At 40.3% G+C, this 17,013-nt stretch overlaps 1 protein-coding gene and 1 long non-coding RNA gene across 12 annotated transcripts in view; one reads left to right on the top strand and one right to left on the bottom strand.

The window, feature by feature from the left end:
- Positions 1-4,854: 4,854 nt before the first annotated feature.
- INPP4A (inositol polyphosphate-4-phosphatase type I A) overlaps positions 4,855-17,013 on the bottom strand; it is a 240,036-nt gene continuing 227,877 nt past the window's right edge. For all 11 annotated transcript variants that reach the window (XM_019524587.1, XM_019524585.1, XM_019524591.1 and 8 more), the window contains one exon: positions 4,855-6,241. In XM_019524587.1, coding sequence (XP_019380132.1) covers positions 6,109-6,241 — 133 coding nt within the window. In that variant the 3' untranslated portion in view covers positions 4,855-6,108. The remainder of the gene's footprint in view (positions 6,242-17,013) is intronic.
- LOC109302774 overlaps positions 11,530-17,013 on the top strand; it is a 19,548-nt gene continuing 14,064 nt past the window's right edge. Inside the window, exons 1-2 of the long non-coding RNA XR_002098927.1 lie at positions 11,530-11,542; positions 13,460-13,463. This is a non-coding gene — a long non-coding RNA (uncharacterized LOC109302774). The remainder of the gene's footprint in view (positions 11,543-13,459; positions 13,464-17,013) is intronic.

Here is a 17,013-nt window from a genome sequence, read left to right as displayed (position 1 = left end):
TTTATCTGGGCCTTTCTATACTGTATCAGTTTATAAAATGATTGATTTCATCAGCACTTTAAAAAGATGATTTTAATTGTCAAGGCTTTCTTAAGTAGTTCATACTTCCAACACCATAACACCTTTCTGAAGTGCTCTAAACATCCATATAGCGAAGAAAAATACCTGTCTTTGAGCTATATGCCCCCATAAAAAAAACTACTGAGGAAAACCACATGGAAGCAATGTTACTGATTCTGGTTCCTCATCAAACCCTGGAGTTGCTCCTACCATGTCCTACTCAGCTCAGGAGCACTGTTCTTAGAAAGGGCTTGGTGTCTCAAGAGGTGTTCCTTGATCCACCTGGAGTTTCATGGCCCTCCCACAGATCTCCTGTTCTTGACAATGGACAAGACACACATGGAGATGGGGCATATATGCAGCTGCAAACAGGCAAAACAATTCATAAATATTCTTACATATTTAAAACAGTCACAACACGTTCATGATTTCAGAATCCCCATCCCCCTAAACACCACGAAGCAGGGAACAAGTGACAATGCTTTAATAAACAGAATGAGATGCTCAAGTATTTGATCTGAAAGACATTTATTGTGTCTGAAAACAGCTCCTGATGATTCCTGAAAGGGCAGGTTATCATGTTAGTACACAAAATCTAATGGATAAAACAACTGTATCACCGATTAATGGTTTTTGTAACAAGTTTAATATAAGCTGTACTCTGCATCATTATCAACATCTTTTTACACATTTATATAATCCCAGTTCCATAAATAAAATATATATTCTTTTTATAAGCTGTGCTGAGAATTTTCTTTACTACTATATTACTACTATCCAGGATGCTGATGTACAGTGGGTGAAATTCATCCCTGGGCAGAAGGTCAGCACAAGGCATAAGCACAACTTAGCTCCTTAGTCTCAACCTGACTGACTGACTAGAAGTTAATCTCATCCAGCCAGAGTATGGCAGCCCTTATGTCTTTCCACTGTTCTTTCAATCAGTTGTACATTAGACATATTTGTAAAAACCAGAAAATTCAATGCCAAACTCCGGTACAAATATCAAAGTGAAGAAGTGCAGTTCCTCTTCATTTGCAACAAATCATCTCCTTCTTGGGCATTACTTTGCAATTTATCCTTAATTATACCCGAAATCTTCTGAAGCTGCACCTACATGGCAAATTTTCCATACCTGGCAGCCGGCTCTGCAAAGGTTCGGCACTCCTCTGGTATGCTACTCCAACCAGAAGCAACTTCTGTAGCTGTGCAGCACCAGGGGCAAGCTCATTAGCACCACTGAGGGAAACTGCCAATTAGCCGGCCTCTGGTGTTAACAAATGCAGCTACGCTGCTTCCAGTCGGAACAAAAGTGCACACAGAGAAGCACAGGGAGTTTCTGGGTGTCAGCGAGTTTATCGTATCCTTGCTAGGTGCAGTAAGCTTGTAGTCTGATACTCTTTCAGTGTAACAAAACAGCTGCCATTCTTAAAACAAGAATGACAAAGTAGAAAATAATGCAATTAACCTGGAAAGTTTGGCTTACGGTCTGTTATACCATCACACAGAATTTAATCAAACCGACAACAAAATGACGTTCACCTACTCAGAAAGGGGTCCGCTCCCTTCAGGATCTAAGTAACTCCCATTCACACAAATGGAGAGATAAGGGCCTTGCAAGCAGAACGTTTACACCAGAGGTTCCCAACCAGCAGGCTGTGACCCGGTACCAGGCTGCGAAGGGTTGGCTGCCAGGTAGTGGCACAAGCCCCTTTCTCAGATCCCCATCTGTCCACCTGGGTGAGCAGCTTCTGCTACCAGCGGTCACATGCAGGGTTAAAACTGGGCAGCGAGTCAGACCTGGGAGGGAAGCAGATGGCTGTGTGTGCCCCGTCCTGCTCGTGCCACCATGGCTGCACCCATGCCCGGTGAGGCACTGCCTGCACAGTAGGTACTGGGGCCCACACCAGGCTGGGCAGGTCCCTCCAGCCCCACCCACAGCTGGGAGCAGGGGGATGTGGGTGGGGAAATGCCCAGGGCAGAGGGTGGGGAGGCAGCTCTGCTGCTTGCTCCTCGGGAAGGTAGCGGAGCCCCTTCTATCCGGGCAGCCCCAGCTGGGTCCCCCCGGGCCACCACCTGCACAGCCCCTCCACTGCAGGGTCCCCCGGTGGCCTCAACCTGCACCCAGGTACAAATTTAAATATGTACAAAATTCACATATTTAGACAGTTAATATTTAAATATGTAAATTGGATTGTTTCTATACCCGGTCCGCCAAAATCCTTCGAGTGAATTTGCTGGTCCGCAGTATAAAAGAGGTTGGGAACCACTGCGTTACACCGTGTAAGCAATGAATGCCAGCCGTAGGGTAGAAAACAGAGAAAACAGCAAGGAATCAAAAAGCCAAGCTTGTAGAGATCATGCTGCTGCGAAAGTAGGGGAAGAGAAGGGATCCTATAAATGGAAGGCAGAAGGTAGAGCAGGATGGTACTTTAATGACTATGAAAGTGGTTCAGAGAGGCATGTGCTTCCATAGGGTACTACAAGCATTACGTTTTGAGTGACCTAACCGATGTTAATCAACCGATCCTTACCTTAAAGCAAACCATCTAAACCTAAACCAGGTCCTGTGAAAGCTGGTTGACATCCATAGGCAACAGCCTACTTTGGCAGATGCTACGAATGGGCTTGGAGAAAGAAAGGGTTAGAAATGGAAGGGAAGCAGTCAGCAGAGAGAAGATGGCTTTGAGAAACTTTTAAGAGACGCTGTGCAGTAAAGAGGGAAATCATGACTCATGCAACTTACCTGTTAAATGTCACTGTGAAGTCTACACAGAATATTGAACTAAATTCATCCCTGGTTTAACTGTGTTGTAAACTAAAGTGCATGGTTCACCACTGTGTTTTAGCAGGACTTAAAGTAAGCAGATACTTTGTAATTCATGTAAAAATGTAAAGACTTTCTCTATCAGATAAATATCATCAGAAAGGCCAGTTTGGGGGTTGAGAACTGGTTTGGTTTGCCACAAATTGATTCATTTAAAAATAAGTCACTATCATGGGGTTCTTGTCAGTTCTTTATTGTTTCTCATTCTAAGGACTAGCACATTTACAGCATACATGATTGGATGAACTAGGAATATACAAAACAGGTAGCCATGTTTATGATATATTAATACTGCCCAAAAACAAATAAATAAAAATATTTTAATGCACAAAGCTCGGCAAGTACAACTGTGTTGGGACACAACAGTGTTGTATTATACAATAATTTTACATATATAAATGAAACAAAAGGCAACTGTGCTGTAGGTGCTTTCACAGAACATACACAGAACATACCTGGCAACAGGTTTTTACCTTAGTATGTTTTATAATTTTAAAAATATACTAAAAGGAACATAAGACAGAACTCCATTTTACAGTAATCTTTAAGATTGCCTTTCCTGTGCAATGGAAAAGCTTAAACTCTCCTGTAAAGTTTCCATTATGATTTTAAAATTTCAGTTTTTTCTTTTTGATGAACTGCTCAAGATCTTATTGTTCAATATGCCCTTTAAGCAAGCCTATTTACGTGCATGTAGTAACAATATTGTATATAGAAGTATATGGAAACCAAAGTCTTCTCTGCAGAATAATGCAATATAGAAGATTGATGCTCTGCTGCTTAAAAAAGGGGATCAAAAAGCATACATGTAAAGAATTTGGGAATTCAGAATACATTTACAAAATAAAGTATAACTATAATTTAGAGAGGATTTTATGATTATTGGCTACAAAACATTAGAGATCAGCAATACTTGTAACAGCCCCTCTTGTATTATTCTTCCTTCCTGTGGAAGAAGAGTTCAACAAGCTAAGATGTTATATATATTTTAACCACATAATCAAAATATATGAATGTAAACTGGCCAGCTCCGTGTCAGCAGTGAGAAACTAAGAGATCTATAGTGTCTAGTTTACGTCAAAATAAATGTGGCATTTAATAATGGAAGAGGGACAGCAAGTTTAGCAAAATGAATGAAAATAATGTGAATCCACAGAAATCTAACTGAAAGGCTTTTCACCACACATTCTTACCTCCTGTCAAAAAACCAAAACAACATAACACAACACAACCCCGCCAGGCTGTTTTATTAAGGAAAACAGAGTTTGCAGAGTTCCTAAGGCAGGGGAAGGCAATTATTTCAGGCGGAGGGCCGCTTACTGAGTTTTGGCAAGCCATCCAGGGCTGCACGACAGGCAGCCAGGGGCAGATAAAAAAATTTAGAAAATGAATAGTTAGGGGCCCTGCAGGCCAGAAAGAGTGGGTTGGTGGCGGGTCGCATTTTGCCCACCCCGTCCGTCCTAAGGGGTTTTGATTATACCTGTAAGTTATTCAGAACAGAGATAGGACGATTAATACCTTTCACCAGTTCCTAGAGACCTTCCGATCTCACACAGAATTCCTTGTTTTATTCTAATAAGGATGAAATAATAACAAATGTTAGTTTAGCAAAAGAGTCTAACTGGCATGTGAGGTGCACTGCTCAAGGGTGAACTGCAACAAGTAAAGGTGAATAGTGCTTTACTTAAAACCCCCAAACTTTTATGGGAGCTTAATGAACATAATCAATAGAACAGGAAGAACATGGACATAAACTCCAGGGAGAAAGAAAAAATGTCATATATGTACTGGGATGTTGCTATTCTGTTAAGAATAAACTGATCCCTAGATTTTTCATTCTCAGGCCTATCTGGTTAAAAGCCAAAAGGACAGAGATAGACATTTTAAATGCTGTATACTGGGATCAGTGATACTAGGGAGGATGAATTCTGTTAATTCTGGAAAGTTCATGTTTCCTCTTGTTTTTAGACTCTATAACCTGGCAAAGTCTGTTTCCAAGGAGATCCAGTGAACATTTCTTCTCAAAATACTTATCAGGTCACCTTAGTCATGATGAGATGGAACAAGTATGCCCTTAAAAGCATTAACAGTTATTTTGTATCAAAACAGGACAACCCTACCGTAATCAGAAATATTGCAAGATACTCCTATTCCCTGCCTGTCATTCTGACAAAGCTCAGCTGGGTAAAATGCAAAACTAAACAGAAACACATTTTTCCGTGGAATTTTTGGGAACAATGAGCATTTATACAGCATTGCTGCACTGGCAGGTATTGGAAATGATACCAGAAAAATCAGATACTATTAACCTGGAAATGATATAAAAAGCCCTGGGGAAAATGTGTTACTGACTGTACAATAATGCAAAAGTTATCGAGCATTTTTTGTGTAACATTGTCAGCTTGCTTCTTGTGCTGCTTGATAAATTACAGTAGTGGAAAATGAGAATGCATTTGAAATTTAGCATTTTGTTTGTTGGCATTAACAGCTAAGAAAGTGCCATAACATAAATGTTTGAAAAAAATGCTGAAAATAAATCAGGCAACTGAGAGCCCATTCCTTTCCCAGTGAAAGGAATGGAAATTTTGGCTTCATTTGAAATGGGACGAGGCTTCACGTAAAGTGTCTGGCATTGTACACTAATGGCTTTTTACAGGAAAGGTGGCATTATTTATACAGTAAAGCATTTTAATGCCTGACTTTGATTGTGCTGAGATTTTTCTTGAAATTAAACTTTTGTTTCTGGATTGTAATAATGCATTCTGCAATTATCAGACTGTGTAGGGTCCAGTCACTTTATTATTTACAATTTTGAGGTTTCACACTCAATTTTAAAAAGTATTATGAAAAGTTCAATCTCAAGTCAACTCAGTATAAAAAAATGTTAGGTGAAACAGCTGCCTAAGTGCCATTCAGAAAGTCCTTGCCATCCAGGAGAGACCTAGCTAGTTGCATATATGCAATTATTCAATGATACAGTATTTATTCACCTTACATACACTGAAGGCTATTTAAATGGGCAGAGAGTCATCACGCTATTCTCAAGCTAAGGTGTCAGAACAATCATTGCTACAGATTCCAATTCAGTAAGTAACATGCTCAATATGATCTAGTGAAATGTACAAAAAAAGTATTTATCTGGTTTTGATGACAAGTTCATATATTAAACTAGAATGGATCCGCATGTTTTAATGTAACAGCAACTACAGGACACAGTATGTTTATGTTTCAACTTTTCCATAAGTTCCTTCTGGAGGCCTGTAATACTTTGGGAAAGCCTTCAGTTGCAGGGAATTAAATGCATACTTGCGACATCCAACATTCTTCATTGTATTTTCCCGTCGACAACCCTCACTGGGGAAAAAAAACAAGCACAAAAAATGACAGCAGTAAAAAGGAAAAAAATAAACAAACGACTTAAACTAAGATGAAATGAACTGGTTATTTCATAACATTAAAAAAAAAGTTGGTTACTTTTAATGGGTGTTTAAATCATTTGCCACAGCAAATATTAAAAACGGTGAATCATCAAGCAATGCTAGTGAGAAGCACATAGAATGGAAACATGCTATGTTTAGTTGCTTGTTTTGCATTTCTAAAAAGCAGCAGTGTATCTGGTGGAACAAATATTTTATATTTAAGATGGTTTCATGTATTTCAGGGTACATTGCTGTGAAGTTTAAATGCCACTAGATTGCACAAAGAATCCCAAAAGATTGCTCAAAAACAGTTCAGTTAGTTTGTTAGTAAATTAACTTGAAAAAAAAGAAAAAAACCCTGCTGATCTCTGAACAAAAGTTTTAAAATAATTTTATTGTTCCTTGTATGTCATTATTATCAGAGCTTACTTAAAGGTTATAGCTAATACAAAAATAATGATTTTCCAAATGGTTTTCATATCCATTTACACATACAAAGTAAACATAGTCTCCTAACAGAATCTCAGTCCTGAATTGGCAGCTTTATATAGATGCAAAAGAGAGACTGGCATAATTTGCAGTCATTTGCCCAATCATATAAAGCTGCATACAGTTTGAAGTGCAAACTTTTCTAATACTGTGAAATAGCTGTCCTATACTGTGAGGAGGCTCTGTGCGATAACAAAGACTACCCCGGTTATAAGGCTTCTGTACCCCAATTCTAAAATCTACTGCAAAGTTCCTTTTTCAAAATTCTTGTATTCCAAAAACAAAAGTCTTAAAAAGTGGAAGCACAGTATTTTTAATATAGACTACAAATTCTTCTAGATTCTCATGAGTGTTTTCTTTTTCCCTTCTAACGACATAATATAAAAATGAACAATGATAATGGTTTAAAGCTATAATTTGATGGTTAAATGTACAGTACACTATTCTGTGGTGGAAATGCTATGAAATTCCTATTTTAAAGATAGTACCAACTAACTCAGAGAAAGGCAATTATTTTGGGCAGAGGGCTGCTTACTGAGTGTTGGCAAGCCATCAAGGGCCGCATGACAGGCAGCCAGGGGCAGATATTAATTTTCTAAATTTTTTAGGGGCCCCGCGGGCCAGACAGAATAGCCTGGTGGGCTGCATCCGGCCCGCAGGTCGCATTTTACCCACCTCTGAACTAACCCCTTGGTAGTTTCATTCAGAAGGTGGATTTGGCATCTGATTAGGTTTGAAAACCTCCCGTTATTAACAGGAAATCGCTGGGCGTATTTGAGCTTTGTTAATCAAACTGGTTATGTAAGAATTTGCTGCCTGGTTTAACTGCATTTATTCTTTTGGCTTTTTCTTCTAAAATACCTTACTGAAATTTGAGAAATGTCTGCTACACATGAACAAAAAATATGTTTACAACATGGATCCTGTTATTTGTCTTGCATTATTCTGCTGCAAAGGAACCATTGTGTAAAATACATTTCTATGCAGGATTTGTTTTTAATTTTTATGTTGTTTAGAACAAATTATATACATATATTCATATATTTTTTTTAAATTACTCATTAAACAATAAGGTTAAGTAAACATGGAACACACACCAGAAAGGTAGGGTACTCAGTCTTAAGTGTCTGTTCAGAATTCAATCTATCATATCTAGTTATTGCACATGTATGAGGTGAAGCACTGTAATGGTAATGCAAGGATTCACAGGCAACTGGTAGGGGAGGCATGGGGGGGCATGTGGTGTCCCCCCCGCAAGGGTGGCCTCCGACTTAGCAACGTTCAGGACAGGGCAGTTTTTTGCTGTGCAGGCCAGCAGTGTGTTTGGGGTGGGGGAGACACTAAGCCACAGCACAGAACTATAGGAGTGGATATGGCGCTTTCGCCCTCGGGCCCGCCCACAAATTGTGCCCCCCCAGACTTAGGAGGCACCTGTCACCCCTGCAAGGACTTTTAGGGTTTTTTGTTGCTGTTCTGTTTTGGGGGTTTTTTTGGCATAACATTTTCTGATACCAACTTCTTACTATGTGCTACATCTTCGGCTGAGACATATATCAGCTGAGCTTAAACCATTTCAATGGAACCGTGTCAACTTATATCAGCTTGTAACTCCTTGTCCAGAAGTCACTGTTTGACCAGAAACAACAGTCCAAAATCCTTTAAGTAACACATTCTTTGGTAATATCTCACTGTGAACAGAAATCCTTGCTTTACCACTGAGATTTGTAGACGTGATGAGGATGAGTTGATAACAATGTATTAAACTCAAATGGAGTAAAGTTTCATTAATTTAACTGGCTTTGATTCAACCTTTATTGCAGTGATTCTCAACCAGGGTGCAATGGCACTCTGGGGTAGCTTAAGATATTTTCAAGGATGCTGTGGGGAGCCATGAAATGTTAGCACTGCTAGGTGTGCAAACATGATTCACAAGATAAACCTAAGGATTTCAAATAGGAATTCATAGCGTTAAAATCTCTGGGAACTATTATGGTCTTTCTAAGTTTTTTGCAATAGAAGAATGGCTCTATTACTTTTCTGTAGTGAAAATTAAGTGCTGGCTTTTTCTGCGGGAGCCCTTGAGTCTAAAAAGGTTGAGAACCACTGCTTTACTGTAATTTTAAAAGTGATACAAAATATCTTTTGATGTGCAATGATAAACAAAGGCACAGCAGTAATTATTTTTACCTTAAATTTAGAGGTTTTCTTTACCTTAGATCAATTAAAATATATTGTTTCTTTAGTATCTGCCAACACTCACTGGTGGTATCTTCATACTGCCAACCCAAGCTACTAAATAATAAAAAGCATTCTGAAATGTCAAGAACACAGCTCAGCTCTTAAGCTTATTAAATAAATTTAATTCCTGTGACAATGATGATCTTCTCAGAGATCACAAGGGTTTGGGTCATAGGGCACATCTACACATGATGCTATGCCGCCACAGTAATGTGCTATGGCAGTGTAGCATCTGCAGGTGTCTACACATGACCAACAGCTACTTTGCTGTAGTGGCATGCTCCCCCATTATGGTGTACTGCTACAGCGAAGTAGTGGCTAAAAATAACTATTCACCACATGTACAGCGCAGTATGGGCAGTTACTGCATCATATGCGCACAGTAACAACGTTGCTGTAAGGCAACGTGTAGATGCGCCTGCAAAGAACTAAGCACCCCATGAAATGCTGGCCATCTACTACCATTTTCACTAGGAGTTAAAGGTACTTGACACTGTGCAAGACTCAACCTCTCATCACAACTCACTTTTATGGGCTATATTTATGAAGGATTAATTTCCTATGGTGGAGGTATGAGGGCAGTATGAACACAGCATTTCAACTGGAGGCCTGAATTGAAATACAGTTTAGGTCACAAATAAAGAATGGAATCTTGGCTTTGCTGCAGTCTAACTCCACACTGATGTTGATGACCTGAAGTTTTTTCATCATGAGAAGTTTGTATAATGTAGGACTTGATCTTGCCATTGCTTTGCTGGCTTGGTTTAGTGTGCCTGTGCGCATGCATATTTCATTTTAAGCACACAAATAATTCCAGTGACTTCTGGGGGGAGTGCACATACGCAAAATGACATAAGCACTCTGCTACACTGGGACCAGTGGGGTCAATACTTTGCACGAACTAGTCCTTGGTCCAGCAGCAAAAGGATGCAGCTGGGTGCCCAAAGCAAAGCAGCAGCAGTAGCTTCTGGTTGCTGCTGTGAACACGAATGCCACCTTTCTTCTTCCCCACTTTACACCACTGCCTTGGTTTATTTTATTATTCATGTAATACAAACACAGACTTTGGCACCCAAGTAAGTTATTCAGGGCACAGCCAAGGCGGGAATCAGAAAAGTGTGATCATCGGACATAGTGGGAGAGCAACTGATGCCTTCAGAACACCAGCCCTCCATAAGTTTAGTTCTTTCCAGTGCCATCATGTACTGGTTTTAATGTCATTGGCCCTGAAGCTTTAATTAAATTTGTTCCAATAAAAAAAAAAAAGATTCAGTTTTGGTATTGTGAACTATAACAAGGGGAAAAATAATGACAGTGAAACCAGGAGACAGTGCACTGCACAAACTGATCTGGTGAAGTAAAAAACTGTAGCCATGTACTTTCCAATTTAGTTTTAATAGGAAATTAAATATTTCCTGAATTTAGGACTCTATTCTAAGATCCTAAACTGGTCTTTCATGTGTTTTTTATTTTTAATTATTACCCGTCAGAAATTCTTCTCAAAATCTATTAAAGTTACCTTTCTGAATGCTGAGATGGACCTATTTGAGCCAACAGGAATAATCCTGGTAAAAATTAGAAACAGAGAACTGGAAAAGACATGATGGGTCATCAAGTCTAGTGCCTTGCTATTGCAGGCTACTCATAATAAACTTTTCCATAAAATTACCAAGCTCCATCCTAAAGATAGATTGATTTCTTGTCCCCATTATTTCTACTGGAAGACTGTTCCAGAATCTTATTTCTTTGTTGACGAGAAGCTTTTTCCTTATTTCCAGCCTAAATTTGTTGGTGGCAGTTTCTATCGGTTTATTTTTATGTCAACGTTATCCTTCTGCTTCAACTGCTCTGCTCCTTTCCTGGTGCTTACTCTTACCCCATTAAATATTTCTAGACAATGATCAAATTTCCTATCAGCCTTCATTTTGGTGAAATGAGTAAAGCTCTTTTGGTCTCCTTTTGTAATTGCATATTAATTTGGTACTAGCTGTTTACCTGTCTTTGCCCTTATACAGCTTCCAAGACAAAAATGTTCGTGTTTGCCAAATAGTTAAGAAAAAAAATGCTACCGCTAGCACTTGGTCTCATGTCACTGCCTCAAAACGCATTGGCTTTGTAATTTAGTATAATCACTTTCCAAAGGATGCATCATTTTTTGTACCTGAAATCTCAAGTGCCACTCATGTCTAAGAAAATAACTTCCTCTTTTGGGATTTCTTTTTTTATAATTTAAAAATGGAGCATCTCTTCAAAGAGGAAGAAATACATAATGGATGGTTAGCAGCCTATTTCAACTACATTCTTTCTTCTTTCTGAGAGTCATTTTCTTTAATATATTACAAAAATGTATACCTATAAATATAATAATATTGCATGCAGTACACTGCAATTCAAGTTATTTTTGGTATGGGTATATTATACGATTGGATTCAAATGTGAGAAAGGAACAAGAGTATGGCTCTACAAACTGTTTTCTACTATAATTCAGAGATTATACTTTGAAATGAAGGTAGAAAGGCGTTAGATATATTTGTTTAGATAAACCTGTTATAAACCCAACCTATTTTTTTAAATTTTTCTCTTCATACCTCGTAAAAATGAAAGGCAAGATTAGCATACATTTAAAGAATATACAAAAAGATACAAATTCTTGTCAGACAGAGTTTCTTTCTCTGGAATACATGAAACAAGTAACACAAAACTATATGTGACAGACTCTTATATCTGAATGTAAGAGAAGTATTTGGTAAGAGAAACTGATCTTCAGGCCGACTAAAAGTAACGAGGTAACAGGCCAATGTCAGAGTATGTTACAAGCACTGAAAGCATAACAACAGTCTAAACTTTCAATACAATTCCTCTTGATAAAATAATCTGATGTATTATTTACAGTTTAGTACAATATAAACGTAATATTGTAAGGCATAATAATAATTCTTGGCAGACAATGCTATGACATTCCTTTGTCCAGTTGGTACCAAGTGGCAATACATATTCAAGCACTTTATTTTTTTGTGTTTTGCTTTTGTTTTTTTGTTTTTTTTTTAACTGGTCTTCATTTGCAACGTAATCTGGCAACCAGGTATGCTACGCTCAGAAACAGCCACACAATCAGTAAATTGGGGCTCAGAGCTAGTAAAGGAATGGAGTAGAGAAGACTGGGGTCTAGCCTGAAATCTCGGATGGGCACCAAGCCACTCAGGTTCTTCTGGGTGACTATCTCCCGTGTTCCAATGCTGTGAAAAGGAAGAAGTTTGGGAGAAGGGAAAATAAAAGAGAAAGGACGATGGACATGCAATAAAAGTACCAAAAGAAATGGGAGAACAAGGTGACCATGAAATGGGAAAGAAAAACATGGAAGAATCACAACCAAACCAGAATGTGGAGTAAAGGAAGAGTGGAGTAATGCCAAAAAATTATCACAAATACAGATAACAGGAGAGGGAAAGAGAATAAAAGAGAAAAATAAGAAAAATACTGTAGTCTACTGAAAATAAATACATGTAGGTTGAACAAGAATGGTTTTCCATGTTCATTCTTTCAGTTGGCCAAGCCATATTCCATGCTGCTCTGCCATGCCTCCACATGCTGCAAAGAAATGGAGCTCTGAAAAGCAAGCTTGAACATGAATAACCATTGGAATATTTGACCCTTTCAAACATGCTTCAATGTCAGTTGCACTGATTTAATTAAACAACCTCTTACCTATCTGTTTCAATGGAATTATCAGGTTTCTTTGCTTCATAAGAATTTTTATTGTTCTCAAAACGGTTTCCAAATACATGGTTCTGCAGTGTTTAACTTGTGTTTAATGCACGTAGATATGGGCAGCAGGATAATCTCCAAGTCTTAAACCACTGACTGTCTCAAACCGTGTCTCCACTTCCCAGATTGTTCATGAGCAAAGAGGGCCAAAAACAGAGGACAGCTGTCCAAGCTAGCCCTGGTTTTTCACAAAGCTTTTCATTTTTTACTACTATTCTGCCCCTAACACTATTCCTTTTTTGATATAAAAAGCTACAAACACATACAACTTGTAGGCCTGACTGTGGAAGTACCAAGTGCCTCTGTTCCACACAAAGTGCTGAGTAATCTTTATGGGTCACTAGCAGTAATTAATATTCAGAGACATCTTGAAGGTGGAGGAGGAGAAGAACATCATTTAATTCCAGGAGGTCCTTCAAGTGAGAAGGAATAAAGGTGGGTAAGGGAATATCTTCTCCAGTGTCCTGTAATGGGAGCAGGAAGAAGAAAATCCTCATAGTTCACTCCCCTGACCTGTTCGTAAGTGTTGGGGGTACGTGGAAGAGTGCATTTGGGAAGTTAGTATGTGAAAAGATAAATCAATCTGGGCAAAAGTGGCTGAGAATAAGTGTGTATGGGAGGAAAAATTAATGGAGGAAGAAAGCTGAGGCATGGATGAAAGGAATGTTTAAACAGACAAGAGTGCAAACAAGAGAGGCAGTGAATGAAGACCGAGTGGAAAAGGTGATCAATGGTGGGAGAGAGAGACAAGGCTGTGGGAGGGTGGAAATGTGTGTGGAGGGTGTGGGTGTGTTTGAGGGTATGTATAGTGGGGGGTGTGGGAGAGTGTCGGTGTGTGTGGGGTTATGGTGGAGGTATGTGGAACTGCGTGGGGGTTGTGGTAGGGGGTGGGAGTGTGTGTGTGTGGGGGGGCTGTGGATGTGTGTTGGGGGTCTGGCAGGAGGTTGGGAGCCAGCCCCACCCAACTCATCTTGGCTGCAATGCAGACTTCCTGGCTGCAAGGCTGGGACCCATACGGCATGACACTGGGTCAGCCCAGCTTAGCCCAACATGGCTGCAGCTGAAAGGCTGAGGTCTGCACGGTGCGGTACAGAACTAACCCAGCCCAGCCCATCCCAGCTGTGGCGCAGTTCCCAGCTCCAAGGCTGGGACCCATGCAGTGCAACCTTGAGGCATCCCAGCCCAGCCCATTCCCTCCATGCCATGCCACATTGGTCCTGGCCTTGCAGCAGGGAACTGTGCGCCACAGCTGGGCTGGGCTGGGCAACACTGGTTCCACGCTGCAGCATGTGGTGTCTGGCCTTGCAGCCAGAATCACATTGTGCCAGGCCAGGCTGCGCGCTGGCCAGGGCCAGTTGGGCTGTTCGGCTTCCCTTGGCTCCAACCAAGGCTGCTGCTTCTGCCCCCACCCCTGCCATGCTGATCTGGGTGGGCAGGCGGAAGCTCCAGTGGGAGGCTCCTGCCCAGCATACGGAGTTCCAGCTCCAGCTCCTGGTTGCCTTCCACCTGCCCAGTTTAAAGAGCAGCCCCTGTGGGTGGATGGAGTGGGTGGAAGGCAGCTGGGACCTGGAGGTGGATCTCCATGCATTGGGCAGGAGCCTCCCACTGAAGCTCCCCCCTGCCAACTTGCTTGAAGCAGCACAGCAGGAGCTGCAGCTGAAGGTGAGGGGAGAAGAACAGTTCCACTGGCCCTGGTCAGTGTGCAGTTTCTGGTGGGGCTGTTCAGGGTGCAGCTACAGCCAGCCAAGTGCTGCTGTGCTCACCTTGCCTCCAGCAGCCACTCCTCCTCCCACTCCTGACCCTGCTGCACACTCTGAGTAGGTGGGGAGGGATGGTGGTGGAGCTTCAGCCTGGCTGCTCCTGCTGGAGGTGAGGGGAGCAGAGGAACATTGAGCCGGCTGCAGCTGCACTGGGAACAGCCCCACCAGGAGCTGCGTGCTAGCTGGGTCCGGGGTGAGTGCAGGCACAGGCTGCCCAGGTGGGGCTCAGCCCCATGTGGAGCATTGCAGGGGCAGCCATAGGCTGGATCCAGTTAGTTGGCTGGCTGGATCCAGGCCAAGGACTGTATTTTGCCTGCTCCCAAGTTAGCCACTGATGCCATTGACAGGCCTGTCTACATACAGGAACAACCACACCCCTGTCTACATACAGGAACAAGTTGTCCATATAACTTTGAAGTTTAATAAGATGGTATTATGGAGTCACCAAACCCACAGTACTGCAACAAATGGCTTTCCTGCAAAACCTGAAAGGATTGATATTGACTGTGCATGTTGAAAAGTTATTTTTTAACTCACCAGTTTCTTTTTTAAAGAAAAATAAATCTTACAAGCAGTTCTTGCTTATTTGAGATCAGCAATATGCAAAATGTGATGTTTTACAGATTCTATATTTTAGTTGTCCATGCGTAAGAAAAGACTAATACGCATTTTTTGAGAGAGAGAGATATTTCCCTAACTGCCTAACCCAAAAACAGCTGAATAGCTCTGGCTCAGAATTTAACAACTAAAACATATTAATCTTTGGGCTAAGAACAGGAATGGAGAGTGTCAGCTGAAAAGGAAAACAAATAGGAGGAAGTCGTGACTATGTGAAAATGGGTTATAAATGTTACAAATGTTACACCCATAACTAAATTCAGATGATTTATCATTTTCTACTTCAAGAAGTAAGAAATATTGTGCCTTCCCTGGTAGAGTGAAATGTTTTCTTTCCTGAATTAATATATCAGCAACAATTACTGTACAAAGAGTTTTAGGGAATATTTCACCTATCAGACACATTCCTGATGTATTTAAAACAGAATGAAAAGGGAACAACTTTGTTTAATTTCCTAAATGTCCCAAAGAACTGTTCTGCATCTTGGCCTAACTGCAAATTTTCCTTCAAAAAACAATATATTATCCTGAGTGGAGGTAGGCAACACTGAAGAGATCCAACGAAACCACCTTAAAAGGCATTGCTGAGAGTGATTCAATCCAAATATGAATGCCAGAATTTTGCATTTTGAGCTTTTTGGCTTAATTTGTCTCTCTCAATTCCTGGGCATGTAGTCATACTTTTATTTCTTGTATGCTCTGTGGAAGATTGCCAGATTTGATTAGGGTCTAAGAAATTCTCATTATGTTACAGAAAAGGGTAGTTATTCTAAGAACAACAGAGAAACAATTCCTTCTTTTTTAAGGCAAAAGTTATAAAACTATACCTAGAATTAACCCTAGGTTACTTCTTTAACTTCCCTGCTCACTGAAAAGATGTGGTGACTACAGGTCAAGGAGGGAAAAGAGGCGTTATTTCATGTGCTGTTGAAGTCATTAAGTATTTTAAAACGAAGTAAGGTTGCTGCTAAACATGAGACCCTAGGTCCTTTACCCAAATGAAAAATTGATAGTAGATTTTCCCAGTATGAATCCCATTATAAATTCTGGGGTTTTGTGCTTTTTTGAAAACACCTATTTTGCTTGACTGCAGTAAGTCATAAACAGGATTTTCCACAGTGACTGAAAGATAAAATCCTACCAATTATGAGAGGATTGGACCAAGTTGTCCCAATCCTAACAGGTCCCCCCAAACTACCAACGGGGTCCTTGGGACAGAGCAAGTGGGATCAGGAAGAAGAGGATGCTCATCAGCAGGGATCCTGGTTTTCTCCGATTTAAAAATACTTTTTTTAAACCAAAAATTGGGGTAAGCCCAAATCCACATTCTTCCGTGATTAAAATGAAATGCCACTACAAAGATATCTATGTATTCATGGTGTTTTGTTTTAATCATGGAAAAATGTGGATTTAGGAGTTACTTCTTTAACCCAAAAATTGGGGATTTTTTTAAAATCAGAGAAAACCAGGATCCCTGCTCATCAGCAGGACCCTCAGCTAGGGCTTCTCTATTCCACAGAAAGTTACTTCAGTCACAGCCTATGGTGACTGTCTGAGACACCGCTTTGAACTGAATCCTAAGCAAGCTGCCATTGTCTGATGGAATAGCTAGAAGAGCCAAAGATTTCAAGAGAGGCAAGAATTTTTTTACGGTGGGATCTTTTATTGGAACAACTATGTAGTTGGGATAAAGTGAGACAAGCTTTCAAATATATGACATTCTTCCTCAGGTCTTATTATAGGAAGCTAGGCACAGCAAGCAAATAAGGTGTGGACTCTTCCATTTTTGTTTTACTTATGGAGGCTTCCTGGAGGAGTAGGAGTATCAAACAGTTCA

The sequence above is a fragment of the Gavialis gangeticus genome, unplaced genomic scaffold (assembly GCF_001723915.1).
Source record: "Gavialis gangeticus isolate Ggan-Ray unplaced genomic scaffold, GavGan_comp1, whole genome shotgun sequence".
Taxonomy (NCBI): domain Eukaryota; kingdom Metazoa; phylum Chordata; order Crocodylia; family Gavialidae; genus Gavialis; species Gavialis gangeticus.
Note: the sequence above shows the minus strand (reverse complement) of the source record. Positions and strands in the feature narration are given on the sequence as shown.